This window comes from Astatotilapia calliptera, chromosome 18 (genome assembly GCF_900246225.1).
Source record: "Astatotilapia calliptera chromosome 18, fAstCal1.2, whole genome shotgun sequence".
NCBI lineage: Eukaryota > Metazoa > Chordata > Actinopteri > Cichliformes > Cichlidae > Astatotilapia > Astatotilapia calliptera.
In genome coordinates this window covers 17871851-17890824 of record NC_039319.1, presented here as the reverse complement: position 1 = coordinate 17890824, position 18974 = coordinate 17871851, and the positions used below count along the sequence as shown (strand labels likewise).

At 39.9% G+C, this 18974-nt stretch overlaps 1 protein-coding gene across 8 annotated transcripts in view; it reads left to right on the top strand.

The window, feature by feature from the left end:
• Positions 1 to 18974, top strand: part of kmt2cb (lysine (K)-specific methyltransferase 2Cb) — a 93201-nt gene that overhangs the window by 25443 nt on the left and 48784 nt on the right. For all 8 annotated transcript variants that reach the window (XM_026149953.1, XM_026149951.1, XM_026149952.1 and 5 more), the window contains 10 exons: positions 2596 to 2684; positions 5381 to 5525; positions 6414 to 6617; positions 7807 to 7916; positions 8069 to 8178; positions 8891 to 9053; positions 9181 to 9352; positions 11146 to 11260; positions 14113 to 14288; positions 14471 to 14823. In XM_026149953.1, coding sequence (XP_026005738.1) covers positions 2639 to 2684; positions 5381 to 5525; positions 6414 to 6617; positions 7807 to 7916; positions 8069 to 8178; positions 8891 to 9053; positions 9181 to 9352; positions 11146 to 11260; positions 14113 to 14288; positions 14471 to 14823 — 1594 coding nt within the window. In that variant the 5' untranslated portion in view covers positions 2596 to 2638. The remainder of the gene's footprint in view (positions 1 to 2595; positions 2685 to 5380; positions 5526 to 6413; positions 6618 to 7806; positions 7917 to 8068; positions 8179 to 8890; positions 9054 to 9180; positions 9353 to 11145; positions 11261 to 14112; positions 14289 to 14470; positions 14824 to 18974) is intronic.

Below are 18974 nucleotides of genomic sequence, written 5' to 3'. Positions count from 1 at the left end.
TTTAACATTTGTACATGAATGCTTTCGTCATGTCTTTCTCATTATGTCTTTCTCTTCCTTAACTACTGCTATGTCTTCTCCCTCATCTCTACCTCATCCTCTTCCTCCTCACCTCAAGCCTCATCTCCTGAACTGAAGTCAGGGCTCTAACACAAGAAAAGGTGCATGCATATGAACATTTATTCCAGATATTGTTGCAGTTAGTTATTGTGAGTAGCAAACTGAACAACAAACTAGCTAAACGACAACAGCTGGTTGTTGCATTTTACAGCACTGACCATGAATGGTTGCTTAGTATGACTGTCATACCATAGTGTATGACTAATTCATGCAGAAATCCAGGTAATTCCAAAGCTTTACAAACTCTTTCTTTGAGTTCCCCTAGAGCTGGGCGATAGAACGATAACGATATGTATCGCGATATAACTTTTACTCGATAGAGAAATTAAGCTATCGCGATAGACCTCGCCGCTCTTGTCCTCAAAGAAAAAAAAAAAAGGTCAGCCAATCCAAATTAAGTAGCGCAGAGCCGAACCAATCACAGCCGCAGCGTCATGTCGCGTGGCTTGTTACGTACAGCACAAGTGCCAAGCCGCACGTGTGTTTGTTTGGGAAGCAGCCAGCGGGTAATGGAGGAAATGAGTGTGCCGACTAGAAAAATCAACCGAGCGTGACCGAAGAGAAAACAGATGATGGTTCCAATGCCGGAGAGATTGTCGAACGGAAGAGCCATAGAAGTTCCGTAGTGTGAAGGTATTTCGGCTATTTCAAGTCTGACAAAAAATAGAGTAGCGTGCACTGTAAATTGTGCCGAAAGCAAGTCTGGAAATACAATAAACTGGAGCATGCGTCACACTGTGCGCCACGTTATTGTTTCGGTGAAATGAATTTCTACAATACTGTTACTGTTAATTCTACTCTCTGCAGTGTTTAAATGCTTACATATACACACAGTTACTGTCCCTCCACACATACGACTCGGTTCTGCTTCTATGCCCCAGCTTTGTTTACTTTTTCCCACCGAGGCTTCTAGACTTCTGATTGGCCAACATTTCTGCACGGTTAGGAATCTAGCGCCACCTGCTGCTTTGGCATGTTCATAGCAGCGTTTTCCTTCATTTCTCCCTTTATGTGTGGACGGGATTATTTTTTAAAACGAAAACGGAAAATTTCAGTTTTCAGAAATACCCGTGTCTGTGTGGACGTAGCCTCAGTCTCTGACTGGAAGCGCTAATTCGTCATTCGGCTTTTGTCAGACTAAAGTAACTGTTAAAACTGTTTGAAAAGCTCAGCTATACAACAAGGAGAGATTGAGAATTTCCTTTTAGTTCTCAGTTTATTTGATATTGACAAAAGTTAGTCAGTTTTGTCTGTTCTTCTGTAAAACAAACTAAGATTTATTTTTAGAATTAATATTTTGTTTCTAAGTGGAATTGACAATTTAGTCTGTTTCGTTTGTTCTATTTTGAAACTTAAACGCTTTAGCGGCTGCCTTTTGTGTAGTTTGCAATATTTGCCTTTATTTATCTGAAAAAGTCTCATGTTCCTTAAGTACATCTACCCTGTTGAACTTATTATGGGAAATAAATATTTAAATAAAAACAAGCTGCTGATTATTTCACATTTTACTTGTGAGCAACGGCACATTTAAATCTTACAAATATAGTTATTTGGCTTATATCGTGATAGATATCGTTATAGCCTGAAATGAAAAAAACATATCGTGATATGAAAAAATCTCATATCGCCCAGCTCTAAGTTCCCCCAAACCAGTAAGTGTAGATTAGTTTTTCTTTAACCAAATTCATCTTATGACAGCCAGCAACCATTCACTAACCAGTTTGGGGTAATGCGGATTTCTTCCCTACTAACTGGTGGTTTCCAGGGGGTTACCAGCTAGTCTCTATACTGGTGTGACTGAGGGCCATTTATACTTGCTGTTGTTGCGCTCCTCTTGCTGAAAGTGATCTCACAATGGCTGGTGTGAGACACTTTTTGGTGTCGTTTCAGTTTGCTGTGCACCTCATGTGTCTTTTCTAACCTTGTGTTGGTCATGCAGCTGGTTTGAAGACACAGCTTATGCAGAGTTGAATGTTGCAATAGTGTGAAAAGATGAAACTTTCAGGAGGACAAATTGATTTCTTTGCTTCCTCTACATGTTTTGTCTCCTACTATATGAGGAGGTTTTGTCTGAGTGGCAGCACCTATCGTTCAGCAAGTCTGGCATGACATCAGAAACAGTAAAACGGTGGCTGTGATGACGTCACTGTGATGCTACCATTGTGGTTACCATAAATAGGCCAATAGCGCCATCATCACTGAATCGCCCATTTATTTTCATTGCCTCTATGTTTTACCAGAGTTTCTCCTTGTAGCTGTAACACGAATATGTATGAAACACCCCACCAGTACCACCCTTTTGCCTTACCCATGACTTCAATGCCTCCATTAAAAATCAGTGAAAGCCATGACGATATTTAATTAATTCATGACTAAACCACCACTCCCCCGTCTCGAGGTGAAGTTGTGTAGTTTTAATGTCTTATTTCTTTTCATTTCCTCTGTTTCTTTGTTTGTTTGTTTTTCTTACTCCAGGGGTCGCACCAGAGGGAGAGTTGTTGTGGATGAGGAGGACAGCATGGATGGGACTGAGATAACAGAGTCCATAGACCCTCAGGACACAGGTGAGACTTTGTTTTTGATCTTTTATATACACATTGGTTTTACTGAGAGTGATATATGACTTGAACCTGCACCCCAAGTAGCCTTATGCAGTGCTTTGAAGGGTATGTTAGTAAAGGTAGATGAGTCTCCTTCTCCTGGAGAAGGATGGATGAGAGCTTTTTCTTAGCGCCCAGTGCCTTTTTTTCAGGGCTATAATTGAATGGGTTTAGCTTGAGCTGTGAAGCTGTAGTGGGTGTGTATTTTTTCTTCTCCCCTTACTGCTTCCATCTCTCCTCTTGCTCTGAGATTGGCATTGAGGTGCAGAGGGAAAGAGCCCAAGGCTAATGCCCTCTAAAAGCTTTTTAAAATCCCATCAGTCTCTCCAGACCCATTTATGTGCCTTTTTTATGTGTGTACATCACATCATGTGACCATGCCTCCCATTCTGATACATTTCAGTGCCGCCCTGTTGCTGAGCTGAAGATAGTTGGAAATGTGACGCTGTCAATGACTTGCCGTTCTTCTGGTATCATTTACCTTAGAACAAACAAAGGCAATATTTCAGAGTTTAAAACCCTTCAACATTTTTTTTTGTAAATGATGTTATGAAATAACCAAGCATTCACTTTGCCTTTTCAGTCTACCGCCAGATGCACTTAAAACTCAGTGGTTTCTTCAGTGGCTCTCTGCCTCTGGGCTTTTGGCAAAATGAAATTTGTGACTCTGTGCAGTCTTGTCCTTAAAGTGATATGTGCTGAGGTCAAGCACAGTATATTATAGCCTTTTAAATGCATTGTTTATTTTGTCTGTCTCTAAATTGTTATACTTAGAGGTCACATAGCTCACATTTTCAATATACATTACCATTAAAACAGTGTGATTGCATCTAGGGAATGTGTAGAGAAATTAACGACTGATAAAGTGATAAGCCATGGCGTTATCAGTTTTGATTATGGTACTTTAGAGATTATAATGCTTCTTCTTTTTCTTTTTTTCATTCCAATCCCCCAAAAGCGACCCCTCTCTCTCAGATAGTGTGGTAGAGGCATGGAAAGCCGCAGTACTGAGCAGAACATACTTAGCAGAACATCCTTACTCTTGGTGACAATGGCTGCGATTTAATTTAAATTTGCTTTAAATTTCCCCCAATTCAATGCTGCCAGGGCTGGTTTCCGCAAGTTTGTGTTTTGAATGCCCAGGTGGAAATGTGTAGTCTGTCAGTATAGTTTTTGAATGCAAAGTTTGCTCCTAATTTTACTCACCCTTTGGTGTATTATGTATACTAGCATCCTATGCCTACATAGTTGTGTTAAAGTAATTGATCCATTAGCATTGGTAAGAGTAGTACTGTCACCTATCAGTTTTTGTAATCTGATCTTACTTAACAGTAGGTCTGCACAGTTGATGAAATTTTAATCTTGGTCACAATTTTATTTTTCCAACAATTAAATGAACATGATTGATTGAATCTGAAAATGCTTGCTTCGCAAAACAAACATAAAGAAAAAGCAGCGAACGTGCCACTAAATCAGCGCCTAACTATATGCCTCCACTCTGGACAAGTGAATAAACATCTTACATATCTGCAAATATTATTATTTAATTGACAGGAATGTAACACAATGTAAATGTGAAACTCATACCCTGCTTTAAGTGCTGCTGCAGTTTATTTAAAAAATATATATATATATTTATTTATTTATTTTTTCTTTAGTTAATTTAGTTGAATAAAGAGGACCAATTTTAGTTTGATGCAAAGATTTGTACATTGGTACATTAGCAGAAATGTAGGACGACATGGATGTTAAAGCATTGTTATGTTTACGTGTGGCAACATTATTATGTCAGTAATTGTGATAATTATCGTGCCCATAATTGTGGAGCCCTGCTAAACAGGATAACACAACCTTTTTTTTTTAATTTAACAAATATAATGAGCTATTATCTAAAAAATGAGGCGGGAAAAGCAACAATCAGTTTAATCAGTTGATGTCTTGTAAAAAATAATTGTAAAACATCCATTGCGTATGCATTCAGTTATCAGTAGGTAAGTAGTAGTAAGCCTAATATGAATTTTGCCCTTTTTTAATTCCTTTGGATGACATAATCATTGTGGCATTAGCCTAATTACATGCCAATGAAATATTAATAACATTTTACATGGCCCAAAGTCTCAGTGAGAGGTACTGCTGGGAGTTGTTTTGTATGATTAGCAGAGTGAATTGAGGGTTTCGTCAATTAAATTAAAATTAAAAGCAGTCGTGATATGTCAGATATGAGTCCAGGATTGAACTTTTTTTATTCCCCCAAAATATTAATTCTAGCTACTTGAGATATTTTGACAGCCATGCCATCTCCTTTATTCCCTGCCTCTATTGTTATCACTATTCTGTACAAGACCTTGATGTTCCCACTGAGTTTATTGTAATCAGTGCTTGAGCATATGGTCCCCATATTTTACCATCCATCTTGCTAAAAAAGGCTGTGTTTCTGACCTGGAGGAAAAAGACTAGAATATAACCAACCTGTCCTGTAACAGCCTGTGTCTGTCAGGGGCTGTATGCTAAACATGCAGTCATAATTGGCAGTGAATTGAGGAGCATTTACCAGCACAGAGGCAGATGCATTGGAACAATTCAGTGCTTAGCTGTTTCTCTACTCCCTAACAGATCTTTTCTCTTTTTTCCTTCCGTGTCTTTTTCATTTTTACCATCAGAAACACAAATCCAGCCGGTGGAGACTGTGGAAGTGACCAGTGAGGTGCCAGAGGAGGACAGGCCCTCTTCCCCTCTGGCCCAGAGCCCTCTAGCCGAGAATTCAGCAGGACCATCTGTCCCAACAAGTAGAGAAGTCAAAAGCAGGTTAAAAAAACTTTTCACTTCCCCAGAATCGCTGTTTTTGAGAAATAAAGAACCGTGCATGCATGTGTGTGAGAGATTCTGTGTGTATCTTTTTACTTTTTAAATTGTTTTTATGAATGAATAAGCACAGGTCTAGCACATACTAGATACATGCATGGATGGATTAGGTGGGAGTCATCAGCAGGTAGAGGCAGCCCTTTTCCTCCCAGGTGTCACTTTGTTAGAGGTTGCAATCAGTCTTCTGGCCTGTCTGTTCTATCGATGTTGGTGATGGAAAGCAGATCAGGAGCCTCTCCTGGGATCTTATTAACAGTACCATCTCAGCACTTAATGTGATAAATATTTGCTGCTTGCTTTATTACTCAACTTTCCAGCTCTTGGCCACTGTTCTGCTGCTTTTCTGTTTACCACTTTGTCTCCAAGATGGCTTTCTCACTTAAAATGTTGATTGTTAGCACATCCAAATATCTGTTGTATAACCGGACTTGTCTATCTGCCTTTCTTTCTTTCTTTCTTTCTTTCTTTCTTTCTTTCTTTCTTTCTTTCTTTCTTTCTTTCTTTCTTTCTTTCTTTCTTTCTTTCTTTCTTTCTTTCTTTCTTTCTTTCTTTCTTTCTTTCTAAATTACAAGGTCTGTGTTACTTAAATACATTATAATTTTTACAAGTTGTCTGCTTATAGCAGTATGTGTTTGGGAGACTGTGTGTGTGTCTATGTGTGGTGATAGTCTGTCTGCTTTGCTTTGTGAGGTTTTATGTATATTGCAGCACAGACAGTCCCAGTGCCACAAGAAGGAGGCCTTAATTCATGGTGACATGTATGGCACTGTATTAAGTCACAGTAGGTATATATAATTAAACACCCTCTACCACCCATTTTCTTTCTTTTAGTGAGCGTCTCTGTGCCTTCTGTTACTGCGGTGGTCGTAGCCTTCTGGGTCAGGGGGATCTACAAGTATTCACCGTCACGTCTCAGCTTGAAGCACTCTTCAGCCACAAAGCTGATGGGAGCTCAACAGGCGATGGCAGCGATGGTGATAAAACTGCTCAGCCAAAAATGGCCGAAGAGACCACCTCAGGACAGAAGGAGAAGAAGTAAGTAGGCCTGGCTGACACTGTTGTCACAAATAGTTTGGCTGCCATCGTTGGTTAGGAATAAGACACAATCTGTAATGCTTCCTTGTCATGAGTTAATGAGCTGCAAGAAATGAAAATTTGCTAACAGCTTACTTCATTGTTCTTTTTTGTCCTTGGCTTCTATACACTGATGTTACTGTGAAATCTTGTGAAAGCTGTTAGTCTGATCAAAAAGATTTTTCTTTTAGTTGACTTGAATTTTGTTATCCTGGTAATATGAAGCAGTAGTGGTGGTTAATATGGTCACACCTAACATACACACCCAACTGTCAGTATTCCCCAGGCCATGAGATGCCAGATCAGGCAAAGGTTACACAAGAGCCTTGTGTTTGTATGCACACAAATGCAAATCATACAAATAAAAGACCCTTCCTGCGCTCAATTGGACAACTGCCTGATTTGTTTTGGTCCTTTGAAACCAGTTGGTTGTCTCTCTGGGTTCACAGTACTGTAATGGCCAGTGACAGCATTATGGGTTTGGCAACAGGCCTAGCCAACCAGTAGCTGGTGTCCTGTTTGTGTGATTGGTCATTGAGCCCTTAGCTGTGAGAGAGAATAGATATATCATAATATATCATTTAAGACTAAAAATTAAGAAGAAAAAAAGAGATTAGGAGAGAAGACCATTTCATAATTGCTAATAAAAGTGTAAGGAATAGGTTCCCATCATGTTCCCAGAAACCCCCATCTTGATTTTGGCTGTTAGTTGTTTCCTGGAAATCCTTTTAAATGTTAATGCTCCCTCTCCACGTATTCTACATCCTATGCTGCTCAATAGTTGAAGCCAGGGAGTTGGAGAAACGCATCCCTTTCAACAGATTTTATGAGACAGAACAGCCAGCCTCTTGTGCACACGCTAAAAAAGATGGCCCTCCTTCCCGTCCTCCTCCTCTTCATCCACCTCCCTCCCCCACAGCTTTTTACTTGGACAGACATTTTTCCCCCAGCTCATTCTCTGTCTTCATTTCTTTGCTTTTGTAAAAACGGCACATCATTCTCTACCTTTATGTCTCTGTCCTCAATTTATTCTCAAGTTGATTCAGGCTGTCCTTCTCTTGCATAGTGCATTTTTAAGCTGTTCTCTACGTTAAAAAAAATCTGTGCTGAGATGACTTTTTTTTTTTAAAAACCTTTTTCTTTGTTCCAGTGGGTCTGAAGGCTGCGAGGATGAGCCAGACCCAGCCAGTCGATTTTGGAACGAGCTTTCTCATGTCGGCCTTCCAGAAGATCTCAACGTCCAGTCTCTCTTCGAGTCAGGTGTGGCTAATGGACTCAGCCTATTTCTACATCCCATTTTAACAGTAATTATTTGTACTTGGAGAGTTAACAAGTGTACATGCTTTATATGCTAATACTGAATTTGTCTCTGATTCAGTTATTTGTTTGTCACATCCGTCTTTAAATTGTAGGGCAATGCTGGGCACATCAGAGTTGTGCCTTGTGGTCCGACGGTGTTTGTGAGGGCGAGGGACAATCTCTGCTTAATGTGGACAGAGCCATTGACTCAGGGAGCACAAAGGTGAGTCAAGGGAGAACATCCGTGGACTAATGGGTGTTAACACCATCTTAATGTGTTGGGGCAGCAGGGGAGGGACTGATTCAGTGAAACACAACAAAGCTGATGGATCAGACTGGCTGGTAAAGGTCGGCCTGGCAGCATGGATCTCTCAGCTGTGAAATGGAAAAGGTCACACCACTCAACAGGGCTGAGCTCTCATGGCAGCTTGGCTCCTAGCGGCAGAAGTGGTACTACTTAAAGAGCTCTGATTCTTTTTTCGCTGCCCATCGTGTGTGCTACCCATTAGTAGTGCTGCCACTTGATCTCCAAGTGGTTACTAGTACACACTCATGGAACTCAGAGAAATGGAATTGGGGTGAGGTTTTCTAGCCTGATCATCAGGTAGCTGAAATGGCACTTTGAACAGGTGTCTTAATCCAAATAAACCGTTTCCCAAAAATATACTAAGATAAAATAGTCCAGAAAGAAGAAGTGCTACACATCAGATCTTGGCTGATTTGACAGGTATTCTTTGATGTGGCAGGTTAAAGTACAAAACAAAAAAAACATAGGAGCGAACACCTTTCTGTGATGTGATGTGATTTTTTTTAACGTGAAATCAGGCATTTATAGACCATTTAAACATTACGTTTGTTAGTGTTTAAGAAATGTGTTTTAGTTGGAGAAAAGGGAGATTTTAGACATATTTTAAGATCGCTCTTTTTCTCCGCAGCACTGTGCATACTGTAAGCGCCTTGGAGCATCCATTAAGTGCTGTGCTGAAGGATGTGCTCAACTCTATCATTACCCCTGTGCGGGGGCAGCTGGGACTTTTCAGGATATCAGAAGTCTCTCACTCTTATGCCCAGAACACATTGAATTGGCCACTCACAAATGTAAGTTCAGAAAAATTTGATGTGTCAACTCCATAGGAAAATAACATAATGTATATTTAACAAAACTAAGACTAAATTGCATTGTATAAACTTTTCTTGCCTTCTCTTTTCATTCAACTGTCCACAGTTGTAGATGATATAAATTGCGTACTATGTGATAGCCCAGGGGATCTACTGGACCAGCTCTTTTGCACCAGTTGTGGTCTGCATTACCATGGGATATGCCTGGACATGGCTGTGACCCCTCTAAGGAGGGCAGGTTGGCAGTGCCCTGAGTGCAAAGTCTGCCAGACGTGCAAGTGAGTCACTTCCCCTCTCCTCTAAATAACGGTTTTCCCTACTTTGTGTTTTTCCTTTTTGTTTACTTTTTTCCTTTCTTAATTTCTGTAAAGCTACCAGGCTTCATGCTTACTGCTTGTTTGTTTACCTCTGTGGTTTGTGAGGAGCTGACTGGACGTTGTACCCTGAAGCTCAGTCTTATAACCTCTGACCTTATTTAAACAGCACAAGAGCTCTGTTTGCAACCAGGCCTGTTTGCCTGGGGTAACCACTGTCTATTGAGTATTAAATATTGCATTACCATCCTGTAGCTGCATATTTATATTTTTCAAAATATCTTGAGCTTTGCGATGCAGTTTTAGATAGTGTAATTGATTAGTTTAAAGATCTTTTTACTTCAGCCAATTCATTGGCATTATGGACAGCGCAGCAACTTCTCACACCTTTGCACAGCTACATGCTTAAGGCTACTGTAAATCAGCTTGACAAATGTTTCAGCATACTAGCATTTCTTTACTAACATTAAGTAATGAAAAAAATGACATCATCAGCATATAGCTATAGCTTAAACTCAGCACTGGGTATAACAGTACAACTAGCAAAACTAGTAATCAAATGTCACTTCATTTGCTAGTGTGAACAAAAGTGGTGATAGAGATGACTTTGTTTTATTTAAAGCTATTAATAAATTGGGTATGAAGCGGTCTTTCCTGTTAGCTATTTTTTTCTTTCTATTTTTTTTCTTACCTTCATCCTCCTGAACAAGGGGCTTGCGTGAAGTTTCATAATTATTTGTATAGCAATCTAACATGGAAATCTTCCTTTCATTCACACATCAGTTCTAATTTTGGCTATAATCGGCTAATATTAGCCATTTGCTATTTGTATCAACATTTGTAATGGCCCATGAAGAGCTATATTGCATATTTTTTGACCAGATGGCTCTCTGCAAATTCAGTGTTGCCGATACTCACTCAGAAACCCGCAAACACAGCACTAGGCTGATTAAAGCAAAGGTGGGTACAATATAAATGAATAAATAAATAACTACACATAAAAAATATTAGGGAAATCTGTCTACCACTGATATCATGCAGAGGACTCTTACTCCTAAAAATATTTCCAATGTTGTTAAACCTTTGATTAAGTTAATATCCTTAGACGGTGCCACCTGCTGGATTACGTTAACATTAGCTGTCTAAATACTGACAGTGTTAAGGTTTTTTGTTAGGAAGATATGATTACTTCTTTTCCTTCTTCTTTTTCTTGTCATTCTAACTCAGATTTCACAATAACTGAATATTACCATGTAAACAGTTTAGCACTTGTAATGTTCAGAGATCCACTGATCATTTGGCCAGTGACCGGAAATAATCTGTTTCTGATCAACCATGACTGGTGGCAATGGGATTTTGAATCACTTTCTGTTTTGATCTTATTAGCCTGCTACAGTCTGATGGGTCAGTGCAATTCTCTATGAATGGCTTTGTTTTTTTGTTTTTTAAACATAATTTCAACGTCAATGTAATATCCTTACAATTTATGGAAATTGGAAAGTGACCCGGACTTGAAAAGTTACTGCATTTGATTTATACTTGGATAGGAGCAAAGAACTTGTAAGCTTTTCAGAGAATTCAACTGTAGATGCAGTAGGACAGTTGAGGTCGGGTCTTGCAGGTCTTAGCAGAAGAAATGGATTACAGAAGGAAGCATAGAGCTATATCATTATAAATGACATTGTCTCATTGTATTAGACAAAAATAAATAAATAAATAAATCTCAACCCTAAAACCTTTTTACTGTCTCTTTGTAGGAATCCAGGAGAGGACACTAAAATGCTGGTGTGTGACATGTGTGACAAAGGGTACCATACCTTCTGTCTGCAACCTGTTATAGACTCTCTTCCCACCAACGGATGGAGATGTCAGGTAGGAAACAACTAATGGGTAATGTTGAAATTTAAAAAAAAAAAAAATTAAACCGAAAACAAAGAGAAAAAAAAAACAGGCTTGTAAGTAAAAGTATTTGCACTAGATTAAAGTGTTTCAAATAACTGCATTGATTCATCTGGTGCAATCACAAAATTGAACAATACAATTAAATGGAAAAGAAATTAAGTTAGTTGGACCTTGCATATGACACCCACGAGAATGTAGCTTTTTGATGGTTTCAATTTGTGCTTTCTGTGGTTACGAATGACTCAGACCAGCTGATCATTTAAAGACTTCAGTTCAGCCTCAGCGCTGGAAGATAACACTATGTTTGTGTGAATGCTCATGCACAAATGGTTTGCTTGCCACTCAGCTGGCTGGTTAGCACACCGCCTAATATGTTTTTTTGCAGCACCAGTTTGAGTAGGGCACATCAGTAGAGACAGCGGGTGATGCAAGGTCTTTACTCTTGGTTCTCTATTTGACTCAGCACAGGGGCATTTCACCCCCACACACACACACACACAGCCTTGGCACTTGCTTCTCCGGAACACTTGCCTACATCCTATGTCCCCGCTCATGTGGTAGTTTTGTTCTGAGCATTGTCGTCTCACTCAAGTAGAAATCAATGAAAAATGAGTCATTGTTCCAGTTTCGGTGTTCTGTGAAGTTCCTGTGATGTGGCTTTAAGTATGAACACTAGAATTGTTGACTGCGTACCATAGGAAAAAGGTTTACCCGAGCTCAGAGGCTAGTTAGCCGAGTAAGCCGCTAATTTAAAGTAAGTGCATACAGTCTTGTTAAAGGCAAGTTTTAATGACTATGTCTTGTGGAAAAGAAGTGCTCACAATATAAAATCTCATTTTCAATCTTTTTTTTGTTGTTGTTGTTTCAGAAAATAGACAGAATACAAAAAATTCTACTATACCCCCACCCCCATCCCACAGCAACTCAAACTACATTAATACCCCAACCTCTTAAACCCAAAGGGACATTTCTGAGGTTCCTGCTCGAAAATGACATCCTCAAAATTAATAGAGTATTTCTCTGCAATTACAAACTCTGTGTTAACAATCTTGCTATCAAAGTAAAGCTAACACACACACATATACATACATATAAAAACACCCAGCACGCCCCTGCGGGCGGTTTATCCTTCAAGCTCGGGTCCTCTACCAGAGGCCTGGGAGCTTGAGGGTCCTGCGCAGTATCTTAGCTGTTCCCAGGACTGCGCTCTTCTGGACAGAGATCTCCGATGTTGTTCCTGGGATCTGCTGGAGCCACTCGCCTAGCTTGGGAGTCACCGCACCTAGTGCTCCGATTACCACGGGGACCACCGTTACCTTCACCCTCCACATCCTCTCGGAGGGTGAAGGTAACGGTATACATATATATATATATATATATATATATATATATATATATATAGAGAGAGAGAGAGAGAGAGATAGAGAGATAGAGATATAGATAGATATATATATATCTATCTATATATATCTTTTTTTTTTTTTTTTTTTTTTTTTAATTATTCAATAAGCAAATGTAGCCCCAGCAGAGGGGTTCTTTCAGAGAGTAAAAATTTGAATGTTAATATGTCAGCAAAAATTCAATGTGCTGGTGTGTTGCATGTCAGTGGATAAAGTCAGTAGTGGTGTAATGATTATCTAGGAATACAATAATATTAATAATAGTCCTTCTTCATTTCCTGTTTTAAATGAACAGTGACACTCAAGTGACGTACTAGGGGAATCGAAACCAAGTGAGCTTTTTTTTAATCCCAAGACAACTCTGCTTACTGGTTCATATTGTTGGTGTGGAAACTCCCTTAAAAACACTGGCTGCTATTTATTTGCTCAAGTTAAACTGTGTTTCTGTCACTCACAAAGCTGTGCTCAACAAGCCATTCCACTGACTCTTGACGAGGACTGCAGCTTTAATCATAAGTTTCAAGTAATTTCTCCCCCTCATTCAAACTAAGCGCTACAGGGGTTACTCAGCGTGCAAGCTTGGTTGATTGGCGAACAGTAAAGGCAATGCTTGCGTTATCCTGTTTAAAGAAATATACACATTTTCCTGTTATTTTGGGCCATATGATAAATAGAAATGTCTATGCTTGAGTAAATTAAACCATTTACCAAAACTGTGTTGCCAAAAATGTCTTCTCTGCAGGAAAGGGTGTGTGTATGTGTGTGCAGGGGGAAAAGAAAGCTGGAAAATATAAAAGGTTGATTACATCTGATAATTGTCTGTTTAAAAAGAATCAGCCAGAAACGCTGCTCAGATGTCCTCCATGTTTTGATTATTGTAATCCAACTTGGATTCCAGCTCTTGGCCATTTGTAGCACTACTTGGCAGTATCCTGCAGTTTTGCGGCTGTAACCTGAATATTTTGGTGCCAAGATTTTAAAGTTTTGTGCTCTTAATCAAAAATAATAATAAAAAAATATAAATGCTTACTGATGAAATAATTCAAATGTGGATTATTAATAAAAGTGCCTTTTGAAAAGTTGTCCAAAGTATTTTCCTCGTCAGAAAATTGCCCAGTTTATCATTTTCATCAAACACTATTTTTGTTTATGTTTTTTCACAGTCCCCTGGTCTATCTTTAGATTTTACATTGTACAAATCTTTATATACTCACACTGAGATTTTTATATGTTTACACTGAACTCTGGGTATGTACAGATTTCATAAGATAAGATAAGATAACCTTTATTAGTCCCACACGTGGGAAATTTGTTTGTTTGTTTCATGCTTGGTTCCCACTCCATGGTTGAAATGTCTAATCAGTGTAGCAGAAGCACTGAATTCATACTACACTTATTTATTCATCTTCATTTTCTCCTCAGAACTGCAGAGTTTGCCTCCAATGTGGAACGCGAACCAGCGGCCAGTGGCACCACACCAGCCTGCTGTGTGAGAACTGTGTCCAAAATCAGGACCCTGCTCTGTGTTGTCCTATGTGTGCCTGCATTTTGGACCCTGAGCACCATAAAGACGTAGTATTCTGCCACACTTGTAAAAGGTAAGGGACTTGTGTTTAACTGTAATACCACACATGCAGTGCTCCTTTTTAATCCTTATTTACTATGGTGTACACTGCTGTTTAATGGTAACATGGTGAAACACTTGGATAGCATACTGATAGTTCAAATTTTAGGATTGCCCCATTAGACACTCTCTTAAATTCCTTTGCACTCCTTTCAGATGGCTACACCTGGAGTGTGAGCGTCAGAACTCAGGCCAAGCAGAAATCCACCCCAGAGAGGACTATGTTTGTTCCAACTGCAGGTCTCCTGCTGCAGAGCAGGCGCTACATCCAGAGGATATGGACACCGGCCCAGAGCTCAGCCCTCAGCCAGCCTCCATGCACACAAACTCTGAGACTGGCGTACAGCTGGCTCAAAAGCACACAGACCTAGAACTTGGCAATCAGCTGCCTCCTGAAATGCACAAAGACCCAAAACCGGAATTACTTGCTGTTCCATTGCACTCAGATCCAGAGCATCTACAGGCTACTGTCCAGGAGGAGAAGCTGGCCACATCAGACACGAAGCCTGGTAGGTCTTTGTTCCAGATTAGATTATACACAGATTACACTAAGATCCTTTCACCTTGTCTTTTGATATCTTGAAATCTTTTATTTTCATCTGTGCTCAAATTTATCCCTCATAAGAATCTAAGCTGTTTCTCACCTTGTTAATCATATCTTGTTATTGCAAGGACAAGGAAAGTTATTCTTTTGATTATATGAAATAGCAAACACTGAGGTTATATGATTAAGTATGAAAGACCATCTTTGTCTTTGTAGTTAAGGATTCATTGACTCAGCCTCTATCCACGCAGAAGCAGTTGAAAGTCTCGGCTATGAAACATCAATTTGTGCTGTAACATCAGTACTGATAAAGTTTAGAAAGTCACAGTTGTTGCAGATTAAAGTACTGAAGAGTTGTTTGGGCAAACACTAAAGAGAAGCACTCCCTCTTTTATTTGGAGGCCTTTATGAGGACTCCCAAATAAACAGATGGTGTCCTACCAGCAACAGATTAAAGCAACTCTATAGCCTTTGTAATTCTGTGTTTTGAAAATGTAAAGTACTTTGTTTCCCCATACTGTCTCTGGGGAAGATTATATGTAAGGTCTGTCACTATTAATGAAGAACTGATCATCTGCTTTACTTCAAGGAGCACCTATTTTTTTTCCAAATATTGCTAGCATGCATCAAAATTTAACATAAAACATTTCTACTTGAGACGGGCACCAAGTTGACAGATTTTGCTTGAGCTTTAAATAAACTTTGCAGGTAACAGCCTAACTTATCAACTTGGCAAAATTTGCTAGTGATTCTTCACTGGGGGGAAAAAACGTAGCCCATTTACCTTGTGGTTTTCAGAAGCAGGTTATGATGTAATGATGCACAGCAAGCTGTCTCAGCCATGCTGGATTCAAAATATGGCCGTTGATTTAAGTTCCAAATATGAATGTTACATAGAAACCACTTAGAACATAGAAAGAAGTGCTTGTGTGTATGGGTGTGAAAGGGTGAAGGAGGCAAGTTGTGCAAAGCGCTTTGAGTGCTCAGAGTAGAAAAGCATTATATATGAACCGTTCCATTTACCATTTGTGTTGTAGCTGTACCTCCGTAAGAACTTTCTGTGTTGTAACTGTAACTCTGTAAGAAGAAAATTTTCAACTGATTACATATTGTTTTCAAGTCAACACATTGGCGCCATGGTTAGCACTGTTACCTCACAACAAGCAGGTCCTGGTTTCAAGTCCACCGTCTTTGGAGTCTGGATTTTCTCTCCGTGTCTGCGTGGGTTCTCTACGGTTACTCTGGCTTCCTCCCACAGTCCAGAAGATGCAGTTATTGGGGTTAAGTTATATGGTGATCCTAAATTCCCCATATGTGTGAATGTGTGTGTGAATGGTTGTCTCCCTATGACTGGTGATGTGTCCAGGGTGTACTCTGTCTCTTTCCTGTGGCAACTGGGACTGGTTCCAGCCCCTACACAACCAAGGATTAGATAAGTGGAATGGATGTTTTCAAGGCATAACCATCAAAGAGTTTTAGTACTGAACTTGAATTCAAACTTCTACTCAAGATTTGATGTGCACACCAGTTTTCTACGGATATCCCGAAGCTGAAGCATCATTCATGTAATAATAAAATTGAACTGCATCTGACTGTTCTTCCTGGTAGTTCCATTGTTTGTATTGCATTATGGTGCAAGCTTTATTGCCACTTTAAGTTGCACAGTGTTGGAATGCTTGCATGAAGCTCAGAGCTGCATCTCAATTCTGGTGCCTGTGAGATTTGCCAGCACTGGAGTGCAATATCAGTGAAATATATGGTTAGCTGGGGTTGCCAGTGGCAGCTCTGCTGCCCACTCTTGTCTAAGCAGCAGACTCCACTGATGAGAGAATGGATTGCAGTAGCATGATGGTGATATCGCTGATCCCCTGACTGCTAACCTGCCTTTGAGCTATATTGGCTCATTCATTCATTATTACTCACACAGCTTGGCCGCACTGCTCACCATATAAATGTTCTCTCATTTTACTTTTCCTGTAGCTATTCACTGTTTCATTACTAGGGATGGGTATTGATAAGATTTTAACGATTCCGATTCCATTTTCGATTCTGTTTAACGATTGATTCCTTATCGATTCTCTTATCGATTCTTTTTTTTTAAAAAGGAGAACACTAAAGTCGATTAGCTTAGAACTTTGTTTTATATCTTCTCTTTGAACAAGATAGAAATTTAGGAGTAACATGGCCTTACAAACCCAACAGTGAGATCTTAAGAGATCCACAGCCTACGGCTCTTCAATGGGGTGTCACAGGGTCCCCAGGAAAAAAAATGTATATGTAAAATAATAAAATTAATATTCTCCTGTAGCAATAACAAAGTTTAACATAAATTATTCTGTAGCAATTACACAAGAATATCCAGTAATGTCCCTGCCTACAATTAAACACATTCACTTACCAAAGTGAAATCGGGGGCATCTGCTGTGGCAAATGGGTGCAAGCCTTTGACCACAAACTTAGACACTGCTGGGTGACATTCGTCTATCCTGGCCTGAAAGGAGACGCTACCGGTAGACTGCAGCGAGAACTGCCAGCATCTGAGCCAGCCAGACTCTGTCTCTCTCATCATGGTTATCTAAATGCAACGCACAGTAATAGCAGGTTTTGTAATAAGGTAAATCGCGCTAACATAATATGCAATGCTAATTGATTAGTTACCTGCAGTATTAACGGGAGAGGACGTGGAAACGCTACCGCTGCTGCTGGGTTGAGCTTCGCTAGTCCGGAGCGGATCAAAAACACGACATTCGTTGAAAGCAATCGTGTGTTTTTTGAGCAAATGCTTTTGCATATTCGTAGTGTTTCCTCCCTTTGATGAAATCTCTACTTTGCAAGTATTGCACGTTGCCCTGTTGTCATCCTTTCTCATAAAGTGTAACCAAACTTTTGAGCGTTTGCGCCGCTCAGGCGCCGTGTTTCCTACTGGGTAAAAGACGCTACTCAACGTGATGACGTCATTCGGGGCGACTGGAATCGATAAGGGAATCGTTTTTAAAAGTGGCAAACGGTTCCAAGGAATTGAAACAGTGGGAACCGGTTCTCAACAAGAACCGGTTTTCGATACCCATCCCTATTCATTACTGGATTTACCTGGTGAGGCAGTGAGTTACTGGTTGTGGTTTTTAAAGACATGTGGAGTGAACTTGTTATATTGTGCATACATTTTTAATTGTTAACTTTTTAAAGTTAACAGTAAACACAAAACAGTATTATTCCTACCCTTCTCTTAACATGTCATACCCCTTTTACTTAAAATATAGTGTTTGGGGTTAAAGGCTCTGAACTGAACAGTTATAATTTTTCACTAGGTATTAATAGGACACTTTAAAAAAAGAACTAATCTGTACTTAATTTATGCTCTTTTTTTCCCCACTTTTTCCTTTTTTTAAAAAACATGTGATGATGACTATGCTGCCAGCTGCCCACTCGTGTAATGCAATTAAAGTCATTAACTGGAGCTGTTCATCACCTGCCAGGATTCACCACCCCTCAGGGTTTAACAACAGGCTTACAGTGACTTAACTGACAGATGCTGTTAGATCCATTCTGTGAATGCAGGCGAGGCCTGACTTTAGGCCTTCACTGCATTAATCAGAGCTGCATGTTTATCTAAACCGTCACCTTATTCACTGTAGGAGATATAGGAAGTAAGGTGTTAATATGAATGTGAATGCGTGTTCAGCTTGGTCAATAGCTGATGGCTGGAGATGGTTGGAGGCCCATCTCTCTAATTGACTCTCTGGCATCAGCACCGGATGAGCACCTGCAAGCTGCACAGTCATGAGCCCAGAGCACACAGACCCTGGGATGTTGGTTGTCATGGTTACTCCCTTCCCTGGCAGAGATGCGTAGCAGGTGCATGTGTGTGTCAGGATCAGTATGACATGGGAACTTGTGGATTGAAATGGTGGGCGCCTCCTTAAGACTAGGCTATCTGTACTGTCAGAGGGTGTCTGGCAGAATACTGGCTCGATGTTTGGATTCCTGATAGCCAGCAATGACTAGTTCTATTCATACCAGACTAGTCAAACGCATTGCTGTCTCTGCTATAAAACCAAATAGAAAGGGGGGTACACATTACAAAACCAAAGTGATGAGAGAAAACAGGAGAGACTA